At 36.1% G+C, this 15,947-nt stretch overlaps 1 protein-coding gene across 2 annotated transcripts in view; it reads right to left on the bottom strand.

Moving 5' to 3' along the window:
* The window catches only part of LOC129216260 (tyrosine-protein phosphatase Lar-like), a 371,862-nt gene that overhangs the window by 49,670 nt on the left and 306,245 nt on the right, over positions 1–15,947 (bottom strand). For both annotated transcript variants that reach the window (XM_054850461.1, XM_054850462.1), the window contains exons 12-19: positions 14,037–14,348; positions 12,964–13,161; positions 11,687–11,779; positions 9,126–9,312; positions 5,589–5,796; positions 4,733–4,919; positions 3,035–3,129; positions 1,566–1,782 (exon numbers count right to left, since the gene is read on the bottom strand). In XM_054850461.1, the coding sequence (XP_054706436.1) occupies positions 1,566–1,782; positions 3,035–3,129; positions 4,733–4,919; positions 5,589–5,796; positions 9,126–9,312; positions 11,687–11,779; positions 12,964–13,161; positions 14,037–14,348 (1,497 nt within the window). The remainder of the gene's footprint in view (positions 1–1,565; positions 1,783–3,034; positions 3,130–4,732; positions 4,920–5,588; positions 5,797–9,125; positions 9,313–11,686; positions 11,780–12,963; positions 13,162–14,036; positions 14,349–15,947) is intronic.

Raw genomic sequence — 15,947 nt, 5'->3', positions numbered from 1 at the left:
AGCTAGAAGTCTGAAAAGAATTAATTTCTTCAATCGAAATGGATACAAGCTGAATGTGCCTACAAAAGGACAGGGTTAAGCTATGGACTATGTAACTGATTGGAGTGATATCCGAGCGTGCCACTATCTTCAACTCGAACCGAATAGCAATTTGAGAAAAAAAGTTTTCAATAAAATCAGCAGTTCAAAGATGGAGCTGTCAGAGGCTGAAGAGACTCATTAGACAAGAATTGGGAGAGCCTCGATTCCAGAGGTGCCCCAAATCACAACGTACCGCGTGCGGTCAGTGTGGCAGCTTTCATGATTACCTTGCCGCACACCTCCACCGTATAGGTGTCCTGACATCACCAGAGTTCCAGCTATGCGGCTACGTAACAATGAGCGTGAACACCTGAACGCTTTCTCTGCTCTGGACCATAGTAAAAAAAATCCTGGACACGTAAAAAAAAAGAAAATCCTTGCAAAGGTAACATTGGCCCAAGTAAAAAACGAGCTGATGTGTGCATCACATGATTTTTTTTAACCCCAATTTAATGTCACTTCCCCATTATCGGCAATTTTAATGTGATTCAATTGTTTACTCTCTAAATATCACCAACAGGGGCCAAATTGAAACCAAATTTAAAAAAAGTCGCAAATTTGTCGCCAAGTTGGAGACAAAACTTGGCAATATATCGCCAAGTGTCCGACAAATTATAACACAACTTGAGTTTACATCGAAATTAACAATGATTCCCCCCCCCAAAAGGGGCAAAAGACCCCCTTAAGAACATCCGAATGCAACCAAAAGTGAAGGTGTACAACTAAACCCCACTAGGAGTCAACGTACCAAATTTCTACTTTCTTGGATATACCGTTTTTGAGTTATGTGAGATACATATGCACATACACACATACGTACATACATACGGACGTCACGAGAAAATTCGTTGTAATTAGCTCGGTAGACGTCAAAATGGATATTTCGGGTGTTTGTACGTTCCTAGGCATATATCCACGTGTGATCGGGTCGAAAAAAAAAAAAAAAAAACTCAACATTCATTCGGTGGTGAGAAAAATGGAAATTAAGGCCGATTTTTGAGTGAAGTTTTTTTCGCGAATGCATTACTTCCTTGTTTGTAAAAGGAAGTAACAAATAAAAAGGGAAATAACAACTTGGAAAAAAATTGATAACTAGCAAATCTTACTAAAATTACTAAAAATTACTAAAGTTCTCAAAAATTTAAATGAGAGTATTCTAGATGTGTAAAACTGGTCACCAAAGCTTAGAAATAGGAATAATAGCAAAACTATTACGAAAAGATGAAAAAGGTCAAAATGTGAGCCAAAGTAGTCCGCATTCACGGTTGTTAAGGGTTAACGGTTAAATCAGCGGAAAGAGGCCGACCTCTCGAAGGAGGAGAAAATGTTCCATGAAAACCTACGTCAGAATCTATTCTGAATGCTTGGGGAAAAAAGTCAGTCATTTGACTGCTTGATGTCTTTTCATGTTACGAATTAAGTGTCTATTTATTGTTTCTCCTTTTAAATGTTTTCTCCAATTTCTTAAAGTGAAAGAAACCAACCTGCCATAGCAGTCGTGACTGTTATTTTGGCCGGTGGTCTGAAGCTCTCGTCTTGAGGTATGGCCGTGATGTTCACCTGGTAGCTAGTGAAAGGCATCAAGTTGTCCACACGCAACTCTGTGACCGTGGCTTCGACGTAGATCACCTGCGGAGGAATGGGAAGCTCTTGGAGGACATTGTGGCTGTCGTAAAACTCCTTGTGAGCACTGTAGGCGATCTAAAACCAGCAAGATATTGAGATCAGCATTAAAAAAGTTCAATACCAACATTGATTATAATTTGTTTCAATTAGAATTAAATTTTCAAGTGAGCTCCCGATATTTCAGTTTCTCTGTGCAATATTTCTTTTCAATTTTATATGAATTTTTACATGCTAGAAGGAATTAAGATTATTTACAGATAAAATAAGTTATGATGATTATAGGGCACCATCAATTATTTTGTTGCAATTTAAGCTATGCTTGTTATTATTGGAAAATCGAGTTTGCTCCGAAACGGCTGCCGAAAAAGTATTTTTACATGAAAAAAAAGTTAAAAAAATTTTTTTTTTAAATAAGTACAAGGCTGAGCCATAATTTTAACAATAAAAAAATTGGTAATCAAGGAAAACGTAACGTTTTTACAAACCTTAGAAATATGAACGGTGCGATAGCATCTTTCAAGAAGAACAACTTTTAAGATTGCACTTAAATTATTAATTCAATAGAGTCTAATCAATCATGTAAAAAACACCCAAAATGCTGAAATTAACCAATCAATTTTGCAGCTATTCAAGAGAAGCTTAAATAAGCTGGGTAAAGATTAGCAATATGAACAGGTTTTAAAATAAACTATCCTTTACAAATACAAATACAAAAGTGACGACCAGCAACAGGCTCTGGGCCCAGCTAGACTGGTCCTAGTCAATTTGCAATCCCCAGTGAAGATCAATGGCCCTCTTAAAACTATCTACTCCCTTGCTCATAACCACCTCTTCCGGTAAACTGTTCCAAGACTCCACTACCCTGCTAAAATAATAGTTTTTCCTAACATCCATGTTAGCCTGAGATTTAAATAGCTTAAAACAATGACCCCTTGTCCTGTTTTCAGTGCTAAACTTCAGCCCCGTAACATCTTTCATTTTAATAAATTTAAGCAACTGAATCATGTCCCCTTGGTCTCTTCTTTGCTCAAGACTGTACATTGAAATGAGTCCCAGTCTTTTAAATTACACATTTTACATGAAAACCGTTTTAAACCCCAAAATCAAATCGTTCGCATAAAAATTTAATTTTTTACAAGAGTGAGAAAATTTGAGGCATAATTAGCTGTAAGTTGGCAAACGGGAGAAAATATTTTCTTGGATAGCCAAAATTCTTTTGAATTTCTTCTGATCTCGGAAATTACAGGACTTACTTAAGTTAGAAATTCTTCAGTCAAAATACATCTGTTAACTTACATCAAAAACGAACTTTCTGCTTCAAACTTACCTTGTACTTGACTGCATCTAACTTAGAAGGTGACTTCCATGTCAATATCATACCATGCGTAGTGACGTCCTGAGCGCGAAGTTGCGTCGGAACATCTGTCAAACAAAAAATTTCAAATTCAGAATTAAACAAGTTTTATATTCATAGCAGCTATTTAATGACGTAAATGTACGGCACAAGAAAAATAATCCAGCAATACCTGAAATAGTTGCCATGCACAACTTTCTATATTATACATGAAATTTTACCCAAAAAAAAATTTTTTGTCACGAAAAGATAATTTAAGCAACTTATCACCGACTTGATCTTTCTTAAACGAGTAGCCGGAAGCAGATAGCATCTTCATTTCAGATTAAATGGGAAATGTAACTGTGTTCGACAGTTAATGCTGAAAGTTTCATGTCTTCAAGTCAAAGGAATAACACTAAGAAATATAAGCTTTGAATTCTTCTTCCTTTTACAAAGCAAATTGATATTCACAAAAAATGTTCACTTAATTTTTAACTTGTATTCTAATTTAAATTACGCCTGAATAAACTTGGACTAGTTTTTTTCGGCGAGTCAGCACGTACATAATGTAAGTATGACCGTAATGGTAACTGCAAAAACGCCATTCCACGGGAAGCGGTCATTTTTTTCCTACACGTGACGCCTCATTTATTTCATTAAAAACAAAAATTTAAAAATGTAATGGCAACATTTTCTTGCATAACAAGTTACAAATGTATTTGTAATTTCTCAAGCAAAAATTCGTGATTACCTTTCAGGTCCGTCATTTACGGGGTCAGGAAGGAGCAATTTCTTCTATAACTTTTAGAAATAAATTTATTTTTATACAAGTGAGAGTGGTTTTTCTATTTGTAGATATAATTTGATTTACATGATTCGCAAGACTTATGCCAGGATCGCAACTAGAATCTTAAAAAAGTGATTGTAGCGTGTTACAGCGAGAGGACCAAGAATTAGACTTTAAACTTGATGTCTGATGCATTGCGAAAGGATCACATATCGAACCTTTGGGAAGCAAAACGTGTAGTTTCTTTCTTCAATGAAGTCGTTGTTGCTGTATTACACTCACTGGCCAATGAATTAGAAACCTTTGAGATTTGAATTTGAATTCGTGCAAGGGATGAAGTGTGCAATTTTTCTTTATAACGGGGATTACACGTGGTTAGAATGCTAGTACAAGTAAAGTGTAAGAGTCATTTTCACGATAAATGAAGTAAAATGGGAAAAACCACAGATCCTTCATCATTTGAAAAAGGTCTTATTGTTGGTACCAGTTTAACAGGAGCTTCGATTTCGAAGACGGCAGATTTCACTGGGTTCTCAAAAGCAGCCATATCAAAGGTTTTCAAAAAGTTGGAATCAGAACCCACAGTCCTTCTTTAGAAGACGTAACTCCGGTTCGAGCAGTTTCCTAACAGCGTGATCGGCGTCGTCTCTATTGTAATTCAACTGACACAAATCGTAAACCAAAGCTCTTTCCAACAGATTTCTGCTGGAACCATTCGCAAAGAATACCAAAGGGTAGGATACCGAAAGTGGTCGAATAAAATATTGATCTTAGGTTTCTAATTGCATTGGGCAGTGAGTGTAGTACTATGTTTTAATAAGAATTCCCGGAGAAAATTGTGACACATCCCGTGTAAGAAAGTTAAATAAGCTCGTAATGCTGAGATCAAAACTGTAAATCACCTGTAGGAGTCACCCTGACGGTAATGAGTTCTGAGAGACGTCCAAGGCCTTGTCTAGTTGCCGCTGCCACTCGAATCGCATACATGGCATGCGTGTCCAAACCTGTCAGCTCTGCTGACCATGTGAGGGGTACTTCCTTTTCGTTCCATTCATCCAAATCTTCCACGGCAGTTTGAACATACAACACCTGAACGGGAGAAAAACATTAAGCATAAAACCAGACACATTGAAAAGTACTCAAAAGTTACTGTGTCGATCTCTGCTTGAGCAATGAGCTCTTATTTAGGAAGACTTTGAAATATGTGACTAAGTTTTGTTTCTCTTCCAATTTTTTAGTACATTCGACTTGAAAAGAAACTGTAGAAGGCTCAATCTTTTGCTTTGCTGGTCAGATTATAATATGAGTTTTCAGCTTGTTATTTTATGAAATCAGTTGGAACTACAGTACGCTGTAAAATACACAATTTTTCACTTTGATGCCCTGGTTATAATGTCAATTATCATTTTGTTTTTACGAAATAAATTGGCTTTGACTTACACTCTAGAAGGGCCCACCGTTTCCTCTGCTGGCCAAGTTGTAATATCAGTTTTCAGTTTGTTATTTTACGAAATTAGTTGGCACTGGCCCAACTTTGCACTCTCCTAGCCAGGTTATAATGCAGGTTTTCAGTTTGTTGTTTTATGACACTACAGTACACAGCTCAATTGCATAACCTAATAATTCTGAAGTAACAGTTTCAGAGGCTAAAGCAAGGGCAGAAAGTAATTACAAAACTACGTGCCGTGGGTTTGATAATAAAACTGTTAGATCCAAGTTTGAAATTTTTGCTAACTTCATTTGACAGATTATTCTTACCTTGTAGCCTAGAATATCAAGAAAATATGGCACTTGGTCCCACCAGACTTCCACGGTCGACTCTGAAGTGGCCATTGCTTGCACATTTGTAGGGGCGGTAGGAACATCCCCTGGTGTGTGAACAGTAATTGGGCTACTCCAAGGACCGGGGCCACGTATGGTATACGCTCGAACTCGGTAGATGTACTCCGTATTTTCATCCAAAGAGCTAAAAGAAACAAGCTAAAAGTTATGGTAAAGAAAACTTCGATACTTTCAGCAATGATTTGTTGAATCTTAATTTTCAATTTGTAAAATAGGCGGTTAAATCTCTTACAGGATGGTAATCAATTCGAACTATCAGCTTATTGCGTGACATGCATTATTTCACGGCAATTAAATTCATTGGGTGGCAAAATCCTTTCAAAATTATAGACTGATTTAAGCTGTCAGTTCATTTTTGGACGTCCTTTGCCACAAGATAACTATATCTTTTCTAAGATGACGACAATTCAAACTGTCACATTAAAGTGAGACACTTTATCACAGGGGGACTGAGGACCTGTTCGCAGCACGCGCTGGATTTCAACGCAGCTCCAACGCATGATAGCTCTGCACTAGTATCTTTAGGATCACATGGTATTTCTTAAATGCACGTTGTTAATGCCTACGCAGCGCAACAGCAACAAATCTGAAAAAGCGCTAAATCCACTAGGCAACTAAACTCTTTAATAATCACTTAAAAGCTTATTTTAAGAAATTCTTTCCCACAGCGAAGGTCATCGATTGAAGTTAAAAGATCAATTGAAGTCAAAGTCTGAGCATAATTGCCGTTAATATACAAAAAAAAAAAAAAGTAAATAAAACTAATCATTAGTAAAAATAATTTCTAAAGCAGATCGCATGCTCAGCTCGATAGTAAAAACATGCTATTAAATTCGCATTTTTATCCAATGAGCATCAAGAAATTATCTTCTTTTGATTAAAAATATACTATTTCTATAGTATTTCTCAAGGCTTTTGAAAACACTGCTTGACATTTTTTGGAGCACGGAAATTCATTTTGAATTATTTGAAATGTATGACAATCGTACAGACCATATAAGAGTAATCAATTCCATCAAAAAAAACTTTTCTGAGGATGAGATGGAAGATGGCAGAGAAAGAAAAGATATGTACTATTAATATTTGTGTAACCTTTAGAATGTTTGATATTTAGAAGTAAAAAGTTAAAAAACATTTTAGTACAATATTTTTAGAATTCCAATTGCATTTTCCCCTCTCTTCCACGAAATTAAAGTTTATTTGAAATACACAGCGTGAAAATACGCTTGACTAAACAGTGAAGCGTAGATTCGATTTTTTAATGCGTGAAATACGCTTGTAGCGTTAAAAATATCTCGGCCTATCGTGATTTATAAAGGCAATAAAACCATGAATGGAGAAACATTTTATTTCATGCAACTCTTGTTTTGGAATAAATATCCAATTGACATTGAATTCTATTTCAATTTTTAAAGTGTTTTTATATGAAGTCTTAAATTAGAAAAATATTATTTATAAGTAAATCTAGGTAAGCATTGAAAATGCAGTTTGTTTCTAAGAATTTCAGTAAACGATTAAATGAATTCTAAAGTTAGCAACAATATTGTTAGACATTTCTTTTTGCAAATATGTCCAAGACAGAATTTAATTTTTTAAAATGAATCTTCGTATTTTAAGTACAAAAAGGAAAGAATTTATTTCTAAAACAGTCTTGAAAAATGTATCTGACAAATTGTATACTTCCAATCGAAAACGAATTACATGTTAGGATATTAAAATGACTTTATTTCATATCCAGAAGTTAAATGAACCAACATATAAACGCTGCATAAAGGGCCAAATAGATCGAAATGAAAAAGTGATTGTTAATGCAATTTGTTTCGCAACAGTTAGTACTTTGTTTATAGTTGCGTTTGAGTTCATTGTGAAGATAATAAGTGCATACAATTGCTTCCAAATGCAAAGCACCACTCATACTTCAATCAACTGTCTACTTGATTTGTCCCGATGTTGCTGTATTGTGGATAATTGACGTCTGATGCTTTGCGGAACACAACGTCATAAAAAGTACCCATGCCTGTACTGGGTAACAGCAACACACTTCCAGTCGAATTTCTTATTGTAGTTAATTAGTTGTATAATCGTTACTATGTTAGTTACATAAATACCTATGTGCACAAAAAGTAAAATCTTTACTAATAATAAAGTTGAAAGTCTCTCTGTCCGGCTCTCTCTTTGTCTGCCAGGATCTCTACGACGCGCATAGCGCCTAGACCGTTCGGCCTATTTTCATGAAATTTGCCACAGAATTAATTTATACCATGGGGGGTGTGCACCTTGAAGCGATTTTTTGAAAATTCGATTTTGTTCTTTTTCTATTCCAATTTTAAGAAAATTTTTCCGAGCAAATTATCACAACGTGGGTGGAAGAGTAAATTACCAAATTATCATTACGTGGAACCGTAAAATGGGCAAGCAAATGAACATAGCAAATTGGCGAGAAAATCATCATCCATTATTTGTAAACATACAGGCGAACCAAAAAACCTTTTAATTTTCTACTACGGGCAAAGCCGTGCGGGTACCACTAGTAAGAAATAAAAACGTCAAATAGCACAATTACAGATTGCTGCAGATACGTGCTCGGCGTTACAAGGAACGCCGAAATGCGAAAAGAAATGAGCTTATGGATGAAAATAATCTTTTGTAGGATGTCTTTTCATCTATAAGCTCATTTGTTTTGCGTTGAAAAAGGCGTTCCTTGCAACGCCGAAATACGTGTCAGCAGTAATCTGCAATTTCTGCTATTTGACGTTATTTCTTTTTTTACGTTACTATGTTGTTTATGGTTAAGCTGTGTTGGGCATTGTGAAGACATTAGACATACAGGTAGTTATCAAAATAGTGAAAACACCTGTGAATAAAAGAGACATTTTTGAATGTGCTTCTTACGTAATAAAGAATAAAACTAGATATCTGTTTTTTTCTTCAATGAATAGCAATGTACATATTCTGGTAGCATATGATGAATTAACTGAAGTTCTGGACGTCTTGGATTTTTTTTCAAGCGCGTGAAATATCGGACCTCTCAAATTTTAAAAGAGGCCAAATTGTTGGAGCACGTCTAGCTGAAGCAAGTGTAACTGAAACATCAACTTTTTGCTGTTTCTAGAGGCACAGTATCTAAAGTCATGACAGCATACACGCAGCGCGGTAAGACAAGCTCGGCAAAGCAAAATAGTGGACGGAAAGAGAAGTTTAGTGAAAGAAACCGACGGTATTGAAGAGGATTGTAATGTCTAAAAAGCGAACAATATCAACAAAAATGACCAGAGAACTCAATCACCATCTGGATTCACCAGTGTGAGTGATTAGAGTCAGAAGGCACCTTTATCAACAGAACATTTATGGCAGAGTAGCCATTTCCAACACACTTGTCACAGAGTGTTTCCATTATTTTGATAATTACCTCTAGTTGATTTCAAATACACGATTTATACTTAAATAAATCACCTGTATACTTGTCTTGTCACGGTGGTATTGTGTTCCGGAGATTTGACATCAGAAGCTTTGTGGAACTCAACGCCATAATAGAGAATGTGACCGTTCCTGTATTGGGAAATAGGAGGGTCCCATCGGATCACAACAGTCGTTGGACTCTGGAGATTGTGCGTCAGATTTTGAGGAGGTGCTGTGGGAACTGTGTTGTAAATAAAGAAAACGTTTATGATTAAAAACGGTGCAAATAATCACATTATTCAGTATTACGTAAAAACTAACAGCTTATTCAAAATGATTAAAAAATTGATTTTATTAACTAACGCTTGTTCACTATAAAAATCAAGTTCATAGAAACTAAGCGTTTCTTTTTTACAGCAACTAGCGGCGGATTTACCATTTCGCAAATGCAAGGGACCCTTCCTACCACAGCCAGAAAGGGATACAAAAATGTAACCTATAAATGTTTCATAGAATTTTGTGATAAACAAAGGGGTCTTCAAAATGCATTGCGAGGGTCTCCAAGCCAATAAATGAGCCGCTGGTTGTAACATGCTTATCATCAGCAAGTTATTACATTCAACTAACATACTTATTACAAAGGCTTCCATCCCCCCAAGGGAGATGCCTCACAACCCCTTAATATTAAAGAGGTCAAATATACCATGTAGGAGAATACCCCAAATGAGATAAAAAAAATCTAAAGTTACACTCTATAAAATTTCAATGGCGTTGTCTGCGTTGTGAACCCCGTACTCTCGTAAGCACCCCTGTCTATTACATATCACACCACTTATATCTTACCAACTGCTAGTTGATAAGTTAATCTCACTGAGGGTTTAATTTTTTACAAAACCAAATGCGGGAGCTCTATAGTAATGAGTAAATAACCAAAACTCCAAATATGTAAAAATAGCATAAATTGAAAAGAAGTCGCTAATAGTTTATAGCCAGGCAAAAAAACCTTAATTTGACATTGATCAACGTGAACAAAAGTCTGATAACAATACTTTAAACAAAATTTATCCAGACTAAGATTTAGTTAAGTGTAGTTTAACAAGGGTGACTAACGTATGCTAACAATGAAACTTGTCATCTTTTGTGTATTATATTTTTTTGAAAATTTTTCAAAGTTTATTTATTTGTTTAGTGTTCCAAAAGGTTCATTATCCGGTCACCCGTATTCGGGTAGCAGCATAAGTCTTAATCAGCCTACTATCATCCATGCTTAATTGAATATTTGATCGGTTCCAATTCTTAAAAATTCTGACCTTCGAAAATCAGCCCTCAGTCATCCATGCTTAATAGAATATTTGGATCGATTCCAATTCTTGGAAAATCTGATCAATAACATTTGCGTTACACTCACCGTTACTATATGTATTCTCCAGAATTTGAATCAGAGGGAGTCGATATCTTACACACTTAAATTGTCGTGGTGGTCAACGCGTTGATGACTTGACTGGTTGCAATGTGTTAGACAAGGTGTATTACGAGATTTTGTCAAAGCTGAGCACCATGGGGGTAAGTTGCCTTCCTGGCGGCTTTAAAAGGGTTCATTTACATAATAAATAGGAGAACAAACATACAAGTGAAGCTAATAAAACCGTGTTAAAAACAGGCAAACGCTCACCAGGCTCCAAACGACGGTCGGACTGAGCGTCACAACAACCACCTCATCGTTTTGTTTTCTCAAAACAACATCTGAAATGTTGGCACTCAGAACCCACTACCTCTGATTCCAAGCCAAATTCGTGATCGCTGGGACATGAACAGGGCATATATTTAAACCGTAGAACTGAAATGGCAAATTCAGTTCATCATGAAGTTTCTTCAAGAAACTGACAGTGACGAATTCAATTCATCACGAAAATTCTTCAGCTAACTGACAAGGACAAATTCAACTTGCCATGAAGATTGTTTATCAAACTTGGAGTGACGATTTCAGCCGTTACCGTCGCAATACAATGTGTTGCGACGTCGCCGATTGTTCCCGTCGCAATGCAATGTGTTGCGACGTCGCCGATTGTTCCCATCGCAATGCAATGTGTTGCGACGTCGCCGATTGTTCCCGTCGCAATACAATGTGTTGCGACGTCGCCGATTGTTCCCATCGCAATACAATGTGTTGCGACGACGCCGATTGTTCCCGTCGCAATACAATGTGTTGCGACGGCAACGTTTCAGTTCACCATGAAAACTCTTCAGAATACTTAAATGACGGCCTCAGATCACCATAAAAGTTCTTTAGCAAACTAATAACAACGATCTGTATTCGAAAATTAATGTTGAGATTTGGCATTTTGATAAAACAAATATAAGCCTTACATATACTACTTCACTACACATTTTAAATATTACTCACACAAATGTATGAACTAAATACTTTAAATAACAAATTAGTTGACCACCAAACTGTAATTTATAGTAGCAATATTTTTTGATGGAATCAAGAAAATAAAACTGTTTTCTCAAGCAGTGCCAACTAAAACTACATTGCAATCTAAAAGGCTAACGAAAAAATAAGTAAATTATTGATACATGCAATAGTAGAATGTAAAAGTGAGTGAACTTACCTCCCTCAGGAGTATCCAGATATGTAACAAATTCCTGACCCCAACCTAGTCCATTTCTACCAGACAACCGAAATTCATACCTCGTCCCTCTGTCTGAAAACAAAGAAAAGAAACATATTTATGATACCAATTGATATAAAATTAACGCTTTTCATAACCTTCAAGAAAGAAATATAGAACTTAGCGTAAACCAAACTTACCAGTTTACTACGTTTAAAAATCTAGTCTTAATTTGTACAAAATTGCCAAATTTCTTTAATGCTAGGTTTTTTTTAACGTTTTTAAAGATATTATCCCGAGTTCCATTTCTTTCGAAGCTAAAAGTTTTTTTTTTCTTCATTTTGATATCTTACTGGTAACACGTTGGTTCCTTTTTGCGTAAATTTTATGGTAAATTAGAATATTCGAAATTAACGGCGACTTTAAACCTGCGAGATTAAATTACCTAAATCTGTCATCTTTGGCATAAGAACACGCATCTGACAATTGCCTGACAATGTTTGAAGAAAAGATCTCAAATTCTTAAACAACGTTTGAAAAGAAAAATGATCATCAAAAATATCAAATGCACTTTTCTATCCTTATTACCCAGAAACTAAAACTACCTGAAATTCAGAAACATATCAACTGGGATTTAAAATTATTCACTAAAACTCGAAAATAGTCCTAAGATGTTTTCTGAATTAAAACTTTAAATTTATCTGTGTTTTGAAATGCTTCAAGAAACAAAAAGGGGAATATTTTCAAGACTGTGAGCTGATTAATTTCTCATTGTAACTGCACAAGATGGTCCGTCGATGGGCTACAAGTGAAATATAGATTCTGCGAGTAGTGAACTAGTATTGGAGTCTTTTTCTTCAAAATTCAAAAACTGGGAAGCAATCTTAAAAACTTCAAGACATAAGAGAATATTTTATCTTCAATCGTTCTCTTCCTGTTATCTTTCTTTTTTTACAGTACACATGCACTTCAAAATTAAAAACCTAAATTTTGTACCACCAAAAACTGAAATTACATGGAAAATATATAAACCAACAAACAGTCTCTTACTTCACGCACATTTCATTGCAAACTTATCGGTTAATACAATGCAAACTAATCATGCAGGGTCTTGTAATCTTTTAATACCCATGCAATGTAATCGGGACTTACAAGGTGGATCTAATTTCTTCAAATACGGAATCGAGCCTTAGATGTAATTCTTTAATTTCTTCAATTATAGAATTACAACTCACACACAAACCATTAGGTTTTCCAAACATGGATTTGAAACTTACCAAGATTTCTGACAGTGGTATGGTGGTCCAGAGGATTTATTTCCAGCTCTTCAAGGTGTGCTCCATCCGTTCTGCCGTACCTCAGTCTATAGCTAAGAAGCTGGCCGTAGATATGTACTGGACGTGACCACTGTACTTGTACTATAAGAAGTGGTTCTTCTTGCATCAACTGTACACTCATTTCTGGACGAGTGGGAACTGAAAACAGAAGATTTGTTTGAAAATGGAAGTTGGTTCGACCGAAATCAACATTGCACGAATCTTGCGTAGGATAAGTCGACAAGAGTATGAAATAGGGGTACATTGGTTATGTAGGGAATTTGTTGCAGATTTGTTGGTGGAAAGAATGAATTTCCCAGTTGATGACATTCTACAGCTGTGTAGTAGTAGATCTTGTTTTTGCCGTCATGTTTGGCAAATAATTACCTGACCATTAAGCAAGATTAAATGTTCCATTTAGCAGTAAAGTACTCTGATTACTAATTAAATTCAGTCATTAAAATAATAAATAATCCAAAAAATAAGCAAAATAATTAATTAAATAACATAAAAAATGAGTTAAAATGTAAAACGATTTGTCGACTAAGTAAAGTCATTAAAAATCATCGAAATATAAAATACTTATATCATAAGTATACACAGCCTTTAAAAAAACCGTTAAAATTATACTATTAATTTCTGCGCCCTTCTGTCTGTGCGTGTGTCTTTAGTCCTATCTCCTACGGGATTACCGACCTCCCTATTGATACAGAACATTTAGGGGAGGCCATTCCGTTCTGCCTTACCCCTATTAACCATAAGGGATCGGACATCCAGTTCTGAGGATATCCAGGGATGTTCTGACATCCCTGAAACCATCGATTTTGTTGACCGCTGCAAACGGTACTGAGCCACCAAAGATGGTGAATGGGGGTTGGCGAGCGAAGCGAGGAGAGTGTGGAACTGCCTAGTTTAAAATTAAAGACTAAGGAGTAAATGAGGAATTTTACCGAAAAATTGCTCAAACATGTGAAAACAAGTCACCAAGCACCAACGTACCCCTATTGTACACTCTTACTGACAAGTTTCCTTACCACCCCCTTGCGTCTTGACTGTCGCAGCCCTGCTTCTGGTCCCATCTCCTTTCCTCGTCACTGCAGCTACCTGTACAGAATACTGTGTATCTGGTTGCAGACCACTAACGTTGTACTCTTCCGCTTCTTCATTGGCTACATCGTATCGCAAAGGCTCGTTTACCAAGTCCCCTTCCTTGTTCATCTCATGCACGTGGATCTGGTAGCCACGAATGAGACCGTTGCGGTCACGATTGGCCGGTGCTTTCCAACGTACGTTGATTGTTGTGCTGTTGATGGCAGTGGCTTGAACGTCTTGAGGCATTCCGGGAACTAAAAGAGATATATCAATGGAATAATTGCTGAAAAGAATCATAATTTGCCAAACATGATGTCATATTTTAGGCCTTAAAAAGGATTGCTCTATGTTTTAATATCTTTCTTCAAGGTACATTTTCTGAGTTAATAAAATCAATTAACATAAAGCAAGCTGATGAGTAATTTAAATGACGAGTTTGGTAGTACTTCTTATTATCAGTGTTATCAAACAATAGTTTTCAGCAGTTATCCAATGAGAGGTCACTGCGACTTCCCAAAAATTTCCTTATTCGGGAATTTTGTTGGACCATTCGGAAGAATTGGAGACATAATTGCAGTTTCCGCCCTAAGCCAGGGCTAAGGCAGAAATACATAAAATACACCACCAGCCCACCATTCCATCCGAGGACTGCAGTTTCGTGCTTTTTAGTACTCATCAGCTCGGAATAGGAAGTAACTGAGCTGGAGTCGGAAAACCTCTTAAAGGAGCCAAGAGAGTCAAACAAACTGGTAGCTAATGTAGAATTAGCACACTAGACGAGTGACAGCAGCAATGGTGCGGTTCAACTCAAAGATTGACATTAGCTACCTTTTTGTTTGGCTCCCCACGCCCAAAAATGCAAGTTTGGGGTGTCCTTGGTTATCCACAACCAGATGATACCAGTAGCAGACCACTAAATACTATAGCTCGGTGCCAGTAGTTTCAAGTTTGACCTTGAGAGAGCTGTTTTTTCCTAATATTCTCGGAGAGTTCAGTGAGAGGTGAAAATGAATCTGGCGCTGATTTTATTTCGGTTACTTTCCTGGTAAAATTTAGTGAACTAACAATTACAATACTCCCTTTCAGTGAACTAACTATCCGAAAAGAATTAAGCATTCTCAAGGTCAAGCTCCCAGTTACTGAAGCCGAACAATATAATACTGCACCTTACATTTGCTACTTCGTCGGCTAAAAGCTGAAATCTTACATTGAAACATAACTTTCGAGTGATTTCTAAAGCATGTCATGGTACAGCGCATTTCGCTTCAAGTAAATACTTTTTTTTAAAACGAGGTAACCGCTTTGTTACTTGCATTACCGAAAGAAACCGGGACGGCATTGCAGGACTAAAAACTCATCCGTGAGTAAATTGGAACAGGTATTGAAAAGGTTTTCGGTCAATAAGTAAATGCAGACGATAAATAAAAGCAGTGATTCAAGTACATCCAAGAAACAAACTAAACTTTTTGATTCCACTAAACAAGAGAAATTCTTAGAATTTAGCTATTGAAGATGGAAATGTTTGAAATATTATATATTAGCTCTGAACTTCAAATGAAGTATTTTGCAGCATACTTATAATCGTGTTGCTAATTTCAATGCTATTTATTTCACACTGAACACTCATTTATTACTTTAACAATGCAATTTAACAATAACAGCAGGAAACGTTTTTTTTATTGGAATCATTTATTATTATATCAAAAAGAAGAGTTTTTATTTCAGATGTGATAATTTCTTAGCGAGAATATAATCCCTTAACGGTTACTTTCGGTAAAAAGTCACTTTGTTAAAAAGAAGAATTTTTATTTAGAAATGATAATTTCAATACACAAGAATATAACCCCATATCG

Source organism: Uloborus diversus, chromosome 2 (genome assembly GCF_026930045.1).
Source record: "Uloborus diversus isolate 005 chromosome 2, Udiv.v.3.1, whole genome shotgun sequence".
Lineage (NCBI taxonomy): Eukaryota > Metazoa > Arthropoda > Arachnida > Araneae > Uloboridae > Uloborus > Uloborus diversus.
The sequence above is the reverse complement of the archived record's forward strand: the minus strand, read 5'-3'. Positions and strand labels throughout refer to the sequence as shown.